At 40.3% G+C, this 14,767-nt stretch overlaps 3 protein-coding genes across 6 annotated transcripts in view; 2 read left to right on the top strand and 1 right to left on the bottom strand.

Annotated features, from left to right (window-relative positions):
• On the top strand, positions 1–5,131 carry hpdb (4-hydroxyphenylpyruvate dioxygenase b). Its single transcript, XM_044366991.1, has 14 exons — positions 1–59; positions 186–212; positions 431–493; positions 835–939; positions 1,293–1,335; positions 1,811–1,893; positions 2,028–2,117; positions 2,225–2,328; positions 2,446–2,523; positions 3,124–3,286; positions 3,408–3,479; positions 3,570–3,692; positions 3,872–3,988; positions 4,122–5,131. The coding sequence occupies exons 1-14, from the start codon at positions 57–59 to the stop codon at positions 4,230–4,232; spliced, it is 1,182 nt and encodes a 393-aa protein (XP_044222926.1). The 5' UTR covers positions 1–56; the 3' UTR covers positions 4,233–5,131.
• Positions 4,410–13,259, bottom strand: LOC122993084 (histone-lysine N-methyltransferase SETD1B-A-like). Of its 4 annotated transcripts, none has more exons than XM_044366971.1 (18): positions 13,146–13,259; positions 12,779–12,931; positions 12,534–12,638; positions 12,164–12,434; positions 11,956–12,068; positions 10,784–11,815; positions 9,935–10,657; positions 9,693–9,722; positions 9,553–9,613; positions 9,269–9,462; positions 8,897–9,029; positions 8,406–8,807; positions 7,145–8,170; positions 6,760–6,926; positions 6,552–6,674; positions 5,856–5,975; positions 5,483–5,620; positions 4,410–5,385 (listed from the first exon to the last, which is right to left on the bottom strand). In XM_044366971.1, the coding sequence occupies exons 2-18, from the start codon at positions 12,914–12,916 to the stop codon at positions 5,212–5,214; spliced, it is 4,950 nt and encodes a 1,649-aa protein (XP_044222906.1). In that variant the 5' UTR covers positions 12,917–12,931; positions 13,146–13,259; the 3' UTR covers positions 4,410–5,211. The 4 variants fall into 4 exon arrangements, with proteins under 4 accessions (XP_044222906.1, XP_044222898.1, XP_044222890.1 ...); XM_044366963.1 differs by having other exon boundaries at positions 9,269–9,456; positions 9,693–9,809; XM_044366955.1 differs by having other exon boundaries at positions 9,693–9,809.
• Positions 12,389–14,767, top strand: part of LOC122993123 (rho-related GTP-binding protein RhoF-like) — a 4,037-nt gene continuing 1,658 nt past the window's right edge. Inside the window, exons 1-3 of the mRNA XM_044367017.1 lie at positions 12,389–12,448; positions 14,139–14,336; positions 14,520–14,607. Coding sequence (XP_044222952.1) covers positions 14,202–14,336; positions 14,520–14,607 — 223 coding nt within the window. The 5' untranslated portion in view covers positions 12,389–12,448; positions 14,139–14,201. The remainder of the gene's footprint in view (positions 12,449–14,138; positions 14,337–14,519; positions 14,608–14,767) is intronic.

A 14,767-nucleotide genomic window follows, 5' to 3' on the forward strand; every position in this document is an offset into this window, starting at 1 on the left:
TCAGAAGTTCATTGTAGATTTCATTCTGACAGTCAAGTCAGGTCACTGGGAGCAAGATGGTAAGTAGTATTTCATTTGTGAATACTTTTAGATTGCTTGTTTCAATTATTACCTGCCACAAAATACCTTGTATTTTGCTTTGTAATATAGTGACTTTTTCATGTGTGTTTTTTTTTAAATTATAGACAACATACACAGACAAAGGCGAGAAGGTAGGTAACCTAATCATACATTTTGTATGTTGCAGTTATCAAGCAGATGGACTAAATTATGGCTTTTAATGCCACCAGTCTGGCATTTGTTAGTGATAATTTTGCTACAGATTGTCATTCACTTGAATATGTAATTTAACTAGTTTCCACTGAAGTTTCCAAATAATTAATTCATTAATTGATTTATTTATTACACCTTTTTGTTTTCTTTTCTTTAGCATGAGCAGGGAAGGTTCCTCTGCTTTGATCACTTGACATTCTGGGTTGGTAATGCAAAACAGGTAAGTTAACTCATAACTACTCGTCGTCTGCTTTTTTTCCTGTCCAACTTTTCTCACAATTGGGGGGGAGGCTATTCACTCAGCAAGGCTATTGGTTCTCCAGAGGGGTGGGGGGTGACACAGCATCTTGTTAAAACCCCCAGCCACATAATTCTCCCACTACCAAATCTAAATACACTACAAACTCAACTCGAGCCTCACAATCACCAGGAGATGGCGCTATCACACTGTTTAAAGCCAACCCTGCTGCAATCATGCCCATGTTTATCTTACGGTCACATGCAAATGAAAAGCTTCACCCATGATTTTCTGTTGGGTACTAATCATTCTGTCTTCAACAGGCTGCGTCATATTACTGTAACAAGCTGGGATTTGAGCCTTTGGCCTACCAAGGTTTGGAGACAGGCAGTCGAGAAACAGTGTCCCATGTAGTCAAACAAGGCAAGGTAAACAAATCCTCAGTTCTTTGAGCCTGGAAGCACATATCAACACAGAGAGAAAATCAGCCTCAGGACACACCAAAAAATGAGAAGATTTCTTTTAGTGAAAGTAAATTAAAATGAGAAACAGTTCTGTGTAGGCTGAATTGGTGTATTGGAGTATTAACTGAAATTCCTTCATCATCCAGACCTCATGATTCAACTATTCTCACGTTTTCTTGAGTAATGAGGATTTAAAAGCTAGTTGTCAATAATTAACTTTATTTGGACCAAAATGGTAGTACTGTAAATTAAATATAAATGATGGATGGGGGAAGGAGTTTCTATCAGTGTCTTAATGTTTTCATTTTGTATTTCAGATTATATATGTGTTCTCATCTGCCCTCAATCCTGGAAACAAAGGTAGGCCTACAACAGCTGGTTTCCCATGTGGTCATAGCTGAAGTAGTTGCTCACTGTTGACTTAACTCTTTTGAGGTGTACCGTGTCTAATACAAAAAATACATTTTCTTGATACCTTAAATGGCCTGCTGAGAGAACACAGAGCTCCCATAATTGTACCATTATTATCATTAAAAACAATGGAAAATGAAGAATTATGCAAAACATTTCTTCATATATCCTGATGTGTTTTTCATCAAGTTAACTCCAAACAGTCCCTCTCAGTGTGCACAGGATTTGCAAAATATATTACAGAAATATTAATGTTTGCCAGTTATTCCAATGGATTTCAAAAGTTAATTACTATAGCATAAAAACTACATTTAAATCTTATTTTTAGACAGATTGAAAAGTGTCAAAGTAATGAACATCATAGATTAACAGAATGACAGATTCTGTGTGGCTAAAGGAAATGTCTTTTCTCATATTTTCTTAGAGATGGGAGATCATTTAATCAAGCACGGGGACGGAGTGAAAGATATCGCATTTACAGTGGAGAACTGTGACTTCCTGGTGCAGGTAATACTACAAGCTTAGCAGGCACATCCTCAGCTTGACATACTACTTACTTTCAAGGTTACATTTCTGGTAATGAATGCTATGAGATTGAAGCTTTCACTTTCATAATACACTGACATTTTCTGCCTGCACAGAAAGCCCGTGAGCGAGGTGCAATAATTATAAAGGAGCCCTACACCCTGGAGGACAAGTATGGTAAAGTCAGGCTGGCTGTGCTTCAAACGGTGAGAGAAATCATTCAGAAGCATGAATCCTAAATTTAAATATTGAAAATGTTCTAAGAAATGCCAAGATCATAGATATCATAGATTTGCTTTTTTTTCTGCTGCAGTATGGTGACACCACACACACATTTGTGGAGAGGACAGGATACAGTGGGTTGTTTCTACCAGGTTTCAATCCCCCTTTGTTCAAGGACCCTTTATTAGCAAAACTGTGAGTATACATGAGTTATTGTTGACCTATGGCGTTGTACTCATAACATGACAATAAAAACTATGAGAAATGATTGTATGAATTAAATGATTGTATGACTTCCACCCTCCCCCATAGACCAAGTGGAAAACTGAACTTCATCGATCATGTTGTTGGAAACCAACCAGACGAAGAGATGGTTCCAGTGGTTGAATGGTAAGGGATTATTTCTTGTAGAGAGTTTAGAGACATGCATTGTAACTGTAGAACATGTGATAACAACAACTTTCTGTCCATGCCTCTGTGTTGTGATGTGTTGCAAGTTAGGGGGTGGATGGGAGGAGGAGACGTAGGGTGTCTAATTCTTATATAACTCTGCGTTTCTGGCATGAGTCAGTGGTCAGCATGACTTAGCATTTTCTTAAATGGGTCTCAAATGGCTCTGCACATCTGGATCTTGCATGTTGGCATGAAAAGGAGGGGGAGGGCAGTTCTCAAAATGAGACAGTTCATTGGTTGATCCTGAAGAGGAGAGATGTAACACAGGCTGGAGGTTTTTAGATGTGAGGTACCTCATGGAACCAGCTTGTAACTGAAAAGAGAAGAAGTCACTCATTCATTCATGTTCTGCAATTCTCCACAAAGGGAGCAGCCACAGTTTAGTGCTACAGATGTGAGATCAGTTCCAGGCGTGTGCACAACAGAATCTGAGTTAGACAGACTCTGATTAGTAAAAACGATTTAACATACAGTATGTTTGCACTATGAGAAGGAACTCAGCACCTGACTTCAATGTGTGGCTCTTGGTCTCTTCAGGTATCAGAGGAACCTTCTCTTTCACCGCTTCTGGTCAGTAGATGACAAGCAGCTTCAGACAGAGTTCAGTGCACTGCGCTCCATTGTGGTGGCAAACCACGAGGAGACTGTGAAGATGCCCATCAACGAGCCTGCCATGGGGAAGAGAAAGTCTCAAATCCAGGCATGTTCTGTACAGTTTGATCAGTTTAATCAGTTAAATAATGAATTTATTGATATAACTTCTGCTGTTAAAAAAAAATAAATAAATAAATAAAAACCCTTCTCCATATATTGACTTACAGGAGTATGTGGAGTACTATGGAGGTCCGGGAGTGCAGCACATTGCCATGAACACATCAGATATTATCACCGCAGTAAGTCAACAAAAAGCCTTTTTTATCTTTGTAAAGGGACTCACCCTGAAGGGTGCAACAATAACGATCAAATTGATCACATATTTGTAGATTCGTAACCTGAAGGAGCGTGGGATGGAGTTTATGTCTGTGCCTGACACCTACTACGAGCAGCTGAGGGAGAAGTTAAAACACTCAAAGGTCAAAGTCACAGAAGACCTGGATGTCCTGCAGGTTGGAACTAAGATCATATTTGTTCACTAAGTTTGTTAAAATTATTTTTTTATGTCTGAGAACATAATGTACGTAGACTATACTACCTACAGTGATAACACTGAATCAACTGCTGTCAATTCATGGGGAAATTCCTTACAGTAAACAAATATTATGTTGTACTTCTTACTCATATTCAGGAGCTGAAGATCTTGGTGGACTACGATGACAATGGCTATTTACTTCAGATCTTTACCAAGCCAGTCCAGGATCGCCCCACTGTGTTCTTGGAAGTCATTCAGAGACATAACCACCAGGTGAGGGCACAACTGGATAGATGACAACTTCAGCATGACGAAATATACACATTATTCTGCATCTAAATATGACACCATCTGTTCTAAGTAAAGGTTTCTGTTTCAGTAACTTAAATACATGTTTTATCTACAGGGCTTTGGTGCAGGAAACTTCAAGTCTCTTTTTGAAGCCATTGAAGCAGACCAACATGCTAGAGGAAATCTGACCATTCTGACACCAAATGGAGTTTCAAAGAGCATGTGATCCCAGTGTTAAAATTACATTACAGTCTTAATAACTATCAATTTACTATGAAAAGACAGTCTGTTGAGGGTCTTGTTTACTTTCTGAGAGTATTATACTGGTAACACGCTAGATCAATGCTCTGATATTGTCAGATGCACGATACGAACGCACATGGCATGTTTATTCATGATGTTACTTTTTTTTATTTTTTGTGACATGCATGTTTTATTACAATGTAACATTTATTTTTAAGTATGTGTTCAAAAGTACTTCATTATAATCTCCCCCGACTTTTATGAAAGATGATCTTCTGAGTTTATATCAGTTATCAAGAAGAGTACAATCAACACTTCCTTTTTAAACAACATTAACAAGAAAACCAGTATTATTGATACAAGCTTGACTCAAGCATAACACCATTTAAATTCTCATAAATGAAAACATTTAACTGTACATGTATGTTATGATTTGGACAATGAGGTCAACAGATATTTTATTGTAACAGACTTTTTTGCATGATATTTGAGATGCCTATTTTTCCTCCATGTTGGACAAGAGAGCAGTTGGTATGTGTGAAACAACAGATATGTTAATATACTGTGATGTACAACCAAAAGTAGCATCTTGTTATATGCTTATGTTTAAACAGAAAAAGAATAAATAGTTTTGACAGTGGTAACCAGGGCTTATAGGTCGAGTCTTCTCCATAATCATACCATCTTTTGATTAAGTAAAGTTCCAGATGTTTGGTCCCATTCCTGTTGTAAGTGCTGTTCAGGGTAGTTTATTAAATCATTATTACACCGAGCAGCACCACTCCAGCACTCTGCAAGTGCATCTCTGAGCTCCTGTATGACCTCCAGACAGTTAGCAACTGTGCATTTGAATATTATTAAAATGACTCTTTTTCAAACATCTCCAGTGTCTGTGTTTATGTCGCACAGTACCTCAGGCAACTTTGGCTCTTGACAAAGACATAAGCAGGACCCAACAGTGATTAGTTCAAGGAACCCCGGCAGCTATCTGCTCCACACAAACAAGGAATCTTTATTTCCTCGATGGGAAATTTGTAGTCATATGTGATCTCTTCGTTGATGCTTATCGGCTGCCGAGAATATATCACAATCTTCTTCTGAGACTCCACAGTGATGATCTTTGCATAGCAGTTAGGCTGCAAGACAAAAACAATCTGGTTAATTTTTGTATCGAAAATGTAAAATTATTTTCTGAATTGCAGAAGTGTTAATCTCCTAGCAGCTCTTACTCACATTGCAGCTGTGGTTGATAAACCTGGCTAAATTCCCATATTTAGTGGCATCAATGATGGTGTCATGATCGACCCGGAACAAATAGCTGCTTCCGATGCCCTCCTCCTCATATCTCTGCTCCCTCATGTCAGCAATGACCTAGGGAGAAGAAGAACAGATAAGCCGATTCATGACTGTGTTGTTTATAATTACAACCCTACTCACACTCCTGGAAAATACCCAGAACCACCACATGTCCCAGTGGGCCAGTTCACAGAAACAATCAGGGGAAAACAGCTTTTACACACAAGTGTAAAATCACATGAGTGCTAGGGGGAGATGGGTGCACTATGACTTTATTTCCAAGCTGATGATTAGTTTGTGTCTGTCTTACCTGTCTGATAATCTGGCCCACATACTCAATCACCATCTCATCTGCTGCTATGGGCTCCATGGCAAACAGACCCCACTCATGGATGTGACTCCGGCTGAAACAAATCCTCTTCTTTCGGAACTGGAGTATGAAGATTTGAAGAGTTTCATGCCAAAAATAGACATATATAACATACCATAACATAAGCAACTGCTGCAAATAATGACATGAAACACACAATCATGCAATGGCTCTTTGTCCACACAACCATTTGTGCGGTTATTACAACTGCAAATAAACTCAAAAATATATTTTACCTGAGAATGATGTGTGTGAACACATGGGTGGTGTATTTTTAATCTCTTTTTTCCTCCACATAAATCCACTTTCTATCTAACTGGCAACTGCGGTCTAGAACTAGACATACTGTATATAGCCCAGTGATTTATGAATCACCACCCATATTTATGATTTGTTCATTGATCCAAATAGGATGAATGAAGGGAAACGAAATGGCAATTCAGGTTATAGGACTACACAATTGTTGATTGCTAAAAGAGTTGTATTGTTCCATTGCTTTGTGTTGCATTCAGATAAATACAAAATATGATTTATAAATGCTACAAAACTTATTTGATCATATTAATTTCTCATAAGCTTCTTTTAGGTTGAATGCAGTTTGATTGTACTTACTATATTTACTGAAACCTAATTTACCTTGAGTTGGTTGAACTTGACCAGGTCACTGTCACAGCTGAAGGAGGACAGCAGGCGACGCTGTTCAGACCTGAAGTCAGATCCAGCACGCAGTGAAGTTGGCTGAGCTGGGATGCATTTTCCCTGTTGACATACAATACATATTTATGTTAGATTCTGAATGGCCTAAATTTGGTCTGATATCATCATCATTTCCTCCGTTTAATACCTGAGTGCTTGTAGATGGAAGCTCGGTGGCAAGCTTTGTGTTGTTGAGGTATTTTATTTTATCCTTCAGGCAGATTTTGTAGAAACCTTCACTGCGGGCGGAGCCGGTCCTGTGGTTTGGCTGCCAGGGGTTGTGTTCCTCATTCCTCTCTGTGAGGACTTTAGTCAGTGAGCAGCAGTTAAGGATGTGAAGCAAACAAGCCATGACTGGCACAATCTGATAATGATGCATATCAAATAAGCTTAGTGATTTATATGAATGAATGACTTATGTGTAAACTGATGTTTCAAAGGCAAAATATCTATAAAATGACAAAAAAATCTACCTAAAATATGACTTAAACCTCACAATTTAATTTGACTTTGAAACTCTGTTAAAAAGATATGAGGGTGGGGTATCCAGAGAGTGTCACTCAGCCAGCCAAAGCCATCATCCTGCACCTGCAGCCGTTCATATGTACACTGCAGCAGCCTTGCATCTTCTTCATCCAGACCCTCCTTCCAAACACTGTGAAGGACTCTCCTGTCCTCAAACAGTGAACGCCGCCTGTGAGGACGGCTGCAAGAGAAGAGTGAACTGGTGATTCTTTGAAGGGATTTCTGCCGTTGATGGATTCTCCATCTCCTCTTTAACCTCTTCCAATGTTTTCGCCTTGATAAGGATTTGTCTGCCTCTCTCCTATTCTCCTCATCCAGTAGGCCAGGCATATTCTCCAGTCCCTGCAAGGGCTTCGCTCTCACACCTGAGCTGATCCACACGCCCCTCCCATCAGCAGTGTCAGATGAGGACTCAGAGATGCTGCATGGAGAAGACACTGCAAGGAATTCATCACATAAAAGAGGCCGTGAGTTGTTCAACATTTGTGTCTTCCTCCTGTGGACTATGGCTCTTCGCGGTAGGATTATATCTCTTCCAGGAGTCTTTGGGGCTGTGATATATGGATTGGTGGGCAGTGATGAAATAGGTGGTGGGCTGCTGAGAGGTGAACATATTACTGTGCTAGACTCTAATACGTTCATCTCTCTGCCTGGAGTTGCTGGAGCTCTCCTAGAGCTGTACTGAGTCCATTCACTTCTCTTCTCTCTACCAGGAGTTTTGGGCATATCCTGGTATAATAAGTATGGGCCCGGAGGATCAGAGGGAGCCTGAACAAGCTCACTGCTTGTTGGAGAGAGGACTTCATCTGCAGATTCCTCACTTCCTAGTTCAGCTACTATTCCCTTGCCTGGCGTCTGTGGTCGTTCCACCTCCTCCACAGCTGGAGATGTTGGTTTGCTTCTTATCTGGAGGTCGGGGTCACTGTCGACCAAGCAGCCAGTGGGAGTGAGAGGCCTACAGTTTTCTATGTTTTCTAGAGACTCCACCATCCATTCAGTGCTCTCCATCTCCACGTCAAGGTCAGGCTCCACTGCTACAGAAATAAATAACAAGAAAACATTACAGAATTTTCATAATTTGATGAACTGTTCCATCAGTAAGTTAACATGTAAATATGTTTTTTGAATAGTAATGGATTAGACCTGTAACAAATAACATCTGGAAATGTTTTACCAGTTAATTCGATTTTTTTTTTCATAATAAGTGGCAGAACTGTCCTGCAGTAAAATACTTCCATCTACTACTACACAGCATACTGGATATATGACCTGAAAGTCCAATTGGTGATGGTGGCTGAAGGTCCTGTGGTTCGCTGCTTTGGAGCTCCATCATGATATCCAAGCCTTGTTGACTTGTGTACTGGTTCTCCTCTGGCTCTTCCCTGCTAAATGGATCTGACCAGTCCTGCAGGCCCAGCTCTAGCTGAGAACCAGGGGTGAGGGGCGCTGATGGGGTGACGGGGGGCTCGAGCTCCATCGACTCCTCATCTGACGATATCACAATACACTCACCACTCCTGTCGTCCTCGCCACCCTCCTCCATGTCCTCATCTTCAGGACTGAGGTCAGAGTAAGAGGAGTCTTCAAAGCTCTCTGAGGAGAATGAGTCGGAGGAGTCAAAGTCTGACGAGCAGTCGCTTCCCTCTGAGGAGCTGTTCTCTGAAAAAGTCTCTGTAATTGAAAGAACAAAGGTTTAACTTACTAAAAGGTACATGGTAATTCATTAGCTTCCAGTAGTGCATGCATGACCTTTAACATACCACTATCTGAGTCCTGCAGTCCTTTGGTCGTTGGAGAGATGAAAGCATCTTCATTCTCTGTGTGTTTTTGTACCATCTCCTCTTCTTCATCATGATTACTGTCATCACCATCATCGTGATCGTCTCTGTCACTCTAAGCACAGTACAATATATATTATGAAGTCTAGTATTTATTATATTTGCATGTCAGTTTATCTCATAAATACTGTGTAGAGATTCTGGAACAGTTGAGGAAAATTAACCACTTTCAGCTGAGGTTTATACCATCATCAGACATTTAATTCAAGGCTATTCAAAAACTCAAAGTGTCCCAATAGATTTCACCACACTGTAATTCAAAATTAAGGACTTTATTTATAATTTTCTATTTACCAAAATTTGAAGATCATCATCAATCAGCACAACTGGGTCAACTTTGTCTGATACTATTTCTTCATCTTGATGTGTGTTATCTTCTTCTTTCCCTTCATCATCATCACTGTCAAGCTCATGTGGTCTTGCATGTCTGCGTTTAGGTCTCTGGGATTCCAGTCCCATTATGTCATCCCCCTGTTTCACATCTAAAGCTGCATTTAACAAGAGCGACACAGCTCATCAGTACAGAATAGAAAGTAAATATGTAGTAAATAAGGGTTAGCTGCATTAAAAGCACTCACCAGGACTTTCATTTTCTATCTCCTCTGATGTAGCAGGATCATAAGCTCTTTTCCTTTTTACCTGCGTTATAAGAAGTTAAGTTATGCATCACTCAGAGGTCAAATGCTGGTGTATTAATATTAAGCTCATAATAGTTTACCTTAAAGGAGGGGAGTGGAGGTTTCTTGCTCTGGCCAGTGATGTGAATGAGGGGATTTATTAGTTTGTTTCTCTCTTCCACACTTGCTGTTCCACTTTTTGAAGAAGAAACTAGTATCTTATGGATAAAACAATAACGATGTTCATAATGATACAAAGTGGCGCAAGACACAGAAAATTCATGTACTCACTTGCAGGATTTTATTAACCATTTAAGGGATAGTTAAGGATGAAAAAACTTACCTTTGTCTTCTTCTCTTGACAGTCCCACCAGTCCTCAAATGCCTTGAAAGCAACCCCTTCAATCATTCTGCGTATAATGTCTTTCTTAATGATTGACTTCAGTTCATCCACGATCACTTCTAAAACCTTTTCCACTGTGACCTTATGAGGGTTTTCCCTCACTAGCGAGTAATCTGGTGGTGGCACAAAGGGGTTGAACCTAGGCAAAGGTGGGGCAGGCCAGGGTGGTCCATAAAATGGTAAGGGTGGCGGAGGATTGCCCTTGTCCAAAAGGCCTGCAGGTTGTAAGGGTAAGGGGCATACAGGAGGTGGAACAGAGGGCGATGCCATCAGAGGTGGAGGGGGTCCCAGAAAAGCAGGAGGCGGAGGAATACAGGGCGGAGGTGGAATAGGGGGAGGAGGTATGGGGATCCGAGCATGACAGCCCGGAGGGGGGATCCAACCTGGAGGTGGAATGGGGATGGTGCCATTTGGCAAGCGAGGTGGGACGGGTGGAAGAGACGGGGGAAAGGAAGGAATGCGGAAAGGGAAAGGGGTAACTGGTGGAAGGGGGCATCCAGACGTAATGCCAGGAGGAGGTTTGGAGTTAAGAAGTTGAGTGGTACCACTGAGAGAAGAAAGTGACGGGAGCGGTGGAAGAGAGGAGATATCTTTTCTGGGAGACAAAGTTTCAGTGTGTCTGTTATTGGAGTGCTCCTTGGCTTTATTTGATAAATGAGGTTCCTGAGTAAGACAGAAAAAACATGAATTACTGATTTATGGCATAAATAAAACATAAATATATAGATAATAACATAATAACTACTATATTTATTTCAATTATGATATATGGAGATTTATAGGTATTACCATAGAACTTTCTGCATCTTTCCTGTTGTTTACATCAGGCCTTCTTTCAAGATGTGTGAAATCCGATTGAGTGGGAGACAGAGGATTTTTTGTTAGAAAAGAAACAGCTTGGGTAGTTTCATCCTCTTCATTTTCAAGGAGGGACGTCAAACTGACATCCTCCAGATCCTTGCTTGAGCCTTGTTGGCTGGTTGTGAAGGATCCACAAAAAGGCAGAGTGTAAACAAGGGAGTCATCTGAGAAATTAGCTGAGCAAGGTGAAGTGGGGCTGTCCTGAGAGTGCACATCGGCCTCCAAAGTTTTTTCATGAAAGTACGAGGTGCTTGTACTCTGACTGTTTATCAACAAACTTTCAATGCGGGAGTCCAAGCTCTCCACCTCTGGTTGGGGGCTGCCAGAGGAACAGTTCACAGCAGATGGACATAACTCTGTTATGCACGCATGGTCATCAGGTGGGGAGGACGCCGCTGTCTGCCTCTCAGCTGCGAAATTAATGCTCAAGATGCTGAGAGAATTGCAGTTCAGAGGTAAAGCCTCAGAGGTAGCCGTAACCACATCCTCATCAGGAGAGGCAGGGTGAAAGGAAGGCTCTGTATTATTGTGTTCAGAGATTTGTCCATCCTGACCCCACAGTGCAAGCTGCTGGCTGCTAGTTTGAGCAGAGAGAGGAAGTGGTGGCTGTGGTTGGCAATGCTTAAAAATCGAGGTCACGTCTGAGACTTCACCAGATCCCCTGTGGTACCTTGCAAGTTTTCGATGGCAGAGCTCTCGTCTTAAAGGTTTGTGAACACTATAAGTGGAGGGCTCCCCCTGGAGGACCGGAGTCGCCTGAAGACTGGAGTAGCAAGAGTCCTGGGAGAGAGGAGTCGCAGATAAGCAAGGAGTGCGGGGGGTTCCCTGAGAACGTGGTGTAAGCCCAAAGCTGCAAGGTGTATCCTGCCAAATACTGGAGTAGGCCGTGTCGAGAGAGAGAGGTGTAGCAATGCTGGTGGGGCTGGAGACGCTCCCTTGTTGCTGGGTGGCTGCGCTACACTGTAAGAAATGGAAAACAGAGAAACAAGACAAATAATTTGAAACTTTATCCTTAAACAGCTGGTTTATAAATAATAAATATATGATTATTACAGTGTTCATTGGACATTAACATGCCATAAAATATGACTTATAATTACCAGCAGACTATCGATTAAGCTTTGGAGACTTTGCTCACTGCTGCTCACTGGTAATGTCCAAGGAGTACAAAGGCCACGTAAGAGGAGCTGGAGATAACGCACCCTGTTTTCACCTGAAGAGAGATGCATGTCACATTATAATTAATCTACAAATTTAACAAGACTAATATTTATACTTTCAATACATAAAAACGTAAGGTGACCTTACCTTTTGGATCAATTTCCACATGAATAATATTTCCCATCACTGATGTCTGGTTGAGGTGTTGGACAGCGTCCTTTGCAGCCCTCACTGTGTCAAAGACAACTTTCGCAATTCCTAAATGCTTCTTGTTCTTAGGATTGTAGAATATGTCAACTTCTTCAACATGACCATACTTGTTGCACATATTAGTCAAGAACGCCTCTTTTACATTGTCATTCAACCTGGAAAATGTCACTTCTTTGGGAGGAATAGGGCCAACATAGCATTCATCAATCTGAAAGGACACAGGTAAACAAAAAAGCAAACTATTATTATTATTTTTTATCATTATTTGTTTTGTTATTACTTTTGTTATGATGACTATAAGGATTACCTTGAATTTAGGCACCAACAGGTCAGTCTTGTTGCATTTGCTCCACAGGCGGCAGATGCGGGGATCTCTAACTGTATCCACAGGAAACAAACCTAGGTCCTCAACCTGAAGTGATAAATAACATCCACTATGATGGAAATTACTTATTACTTATTTGGCGCAGTATTATATACTGTTAAGACGCTATTATTTATGAAAGACAGGCAATAAACAAATTCATAATTCAATGTTTGAAAAATGCTCACGGGTAGGTTAAAACATTGTCCATCATAACGGTACACTTTGTACAGTCCTTTTGTTAATGCGGGGTCAATAATCAACTTGCAACTTCTCCAGTGCTGAGGCGGTGTCTCTCTCTCAGTAGTTTGTTTTTCGCTTTCCATTACATTCGTCAAAACCTGAAAAATACAACAAATAAACACCGTATGCTGCCATCTGTGCCTAAGTGACTGTAGCAATCAGCTAGTCCTCCACTGGAGGTTAACACGCCCCAACAGGTGATGGAGAGCATCACCTGTAACGTTATCCTTCCCTACTAAATTACAGCTTGTAAAATGAAACAAACCCAAACAAACAAGGTAAAGTTTGACTACATAGATTTATCTCGCTTACCTGTACCAAAGTTTTATCCTTTCATGGGCCAACATTGTGGACCAGCCGTAGTGATTTTCGGTGTTTTAACAGTTCGTCGCTCAGGTTGGTTTATGGATCCATCCGCTGGAACGACTATAGATCCCTCTCCTGCAAGTGTTTGTGTTCCTCCGCCTTACCGGAGGAACACAAACACTTGCAGGAGAGGAGGGGTAACGGGTGACAGGTGCACTTTCAGGTGTTTCCATGCACCTTAAAATACATTTGTTTAATAGAAAACCATATACATGTATGTAATTATCACATTATAATATAGAGTATTTAATGTTTAGGCTGTAACTACAAATTAAATAGCAACATCCATGTTTAATACTGATGTTGCTATACCCATAAATATATAAATAATACCCATAAATAGAATAAAATAAATAAAATAGGATAAAATAAATCATTTAAAAAGGGCACATCTCATTGCATTATCAGCATTTTGATACGAAATTAAATAAAAAGTTCTGTAAATGATCTTTTACAAGTTCATTTATAAGATAAGATAAGAATTTATTGATCCCCAGGAGGAAAATTAGTTTCACAGCAGCACAAGACATAAATTAGAAATGTATATATTTAAAATTATACCCAAGTGGCATAGTAGCTATACACATTTGTATGTATGCAAGTGGAATTATTATAACCAAGCATAATGTGAAAAAAAAAATATCTAGGCTACATATCAGTATGTGATGTCCATGTGTATATGTGATATCTGAGGTTGTTTAAATACTTGAGATGATCAGACAAAAGCTGCAACAGCCCATTAAAAGAGGGTGGGACTATAAGGAGGTGTGGTTCAAGGTGTGAGTTTCCCATGAAGAATTTCTAAATCTGTTCATCTGTTCATACAAGTGCCTCGATGATGGTGTTCAAATGACTTGTAGCTAATTTAAGCCTTCCTACAGTTCCACAGAACTTCTGCTGCAGTCTCATTATCTGTTTATCTCTGGATTATCTCTACAGTATATACACTGCCAGGACCAGCAGTCACTGAAGCATCCTTCCTCATCTGTCATTCTACAAAACATGAGCCAGAGCACATCAGGAGTGAAGAGAGAACACACAGTCCAACAAGAGGAATTCAAAGTTGTTATTGTTGGAGACAAATGTTGTGGGAAAACTTCGCTAATCACAGTTTACACTAAAGGAGTCTTTCCAGAGGTAAGAGACATACAATGATGCTCCAATACATTTGGCTGTTGTCATTGAATCTGATGTAGCCTATTTTTAGTATTTCAAACGCTGCCTGAAAGCTATTTTAATGCATAAAATTATTAAATATTCATAATTCAAATGAATATTAACAGTCAAGTACTGAGAGACAAAATAATTGTTTCCACTCAGGAATATGTCCCATCTGTGTTCGACAAGAGTGTTGTCAATACAAGGTACAGAGGCCAACAGTTTCGCTTACATCTCTATGACACTGCAGGTAAGGTCCCATTCTCACACTTTTGAAATCATCTTGTTAAACAGGTAGGCCAAGTCTGAAGAAGGTGCGTCCTGTCTTTCCTAAACAGGATCAGAGTAATACAATCACTGGAATTTTTGTCTTTTTTCCATCTGAATAGTCAAAGTACTGAATAATAATT

This window comes from Thunnus albacares, chromosome 2 (assembly GCF_914725855.1).
Source record: "Thunnus albacares chromosome 2, fThuAlb1.1, whole genome shotgun sequence".
Taxonomy (NCBI): Eukaryota; Metazoa; Chordata; class Actinopteri; order Scombriformes; family Scombridae; genus Thunnus; species Thunnus albacares.

What these genes read in the sequence shown, in the direction of transcription:
- LOC122993084 (XM_044366955.1), bottom strand. Translation starts at nt 12,916, where the DNA reads ATGGAAAGCGAAAAACAAACTACTGAGAGAGAGACACCGCCTCAGCAC. An exon ending in TCTCTGGATACCCCACCCTC is followed by an intron (nt 6,927 to 7,144) that starts ATATCTTTTTAA and finishes ACTGCTGCTCAC; the next exon opens with TGACTAAAGTCCTCACAGAG. An exon ending in TGGGCCAGATTATCAGACAG is followed by an intron (nt 5,621 to 5,855) that starts GTAAGACAGACA and finishes TCTTCTCCCTAG; the next exon opens with GTCATTGCTGACATGAGGGA.
- hpdb (XM_044366991.1), top strand. An exon ending in CCTCAATCCTGGAAACAAAG is followed by an intron (nt 1,336 to 1,810) that starts GTAGGCCTACAA and finishes ATATTTTCTTAG; the next exon opens with AGATGGGAGATCATTTAATC. An exon ending in ACTGTGACTTCCTGGTGCAG is followed by an intron (nt 1,894 to 2,027) that starts GTAATACTACAA and finishes CTGCCTGCACAG; the next exon opens with AAAGCCCGTGAGCGAGGTGC.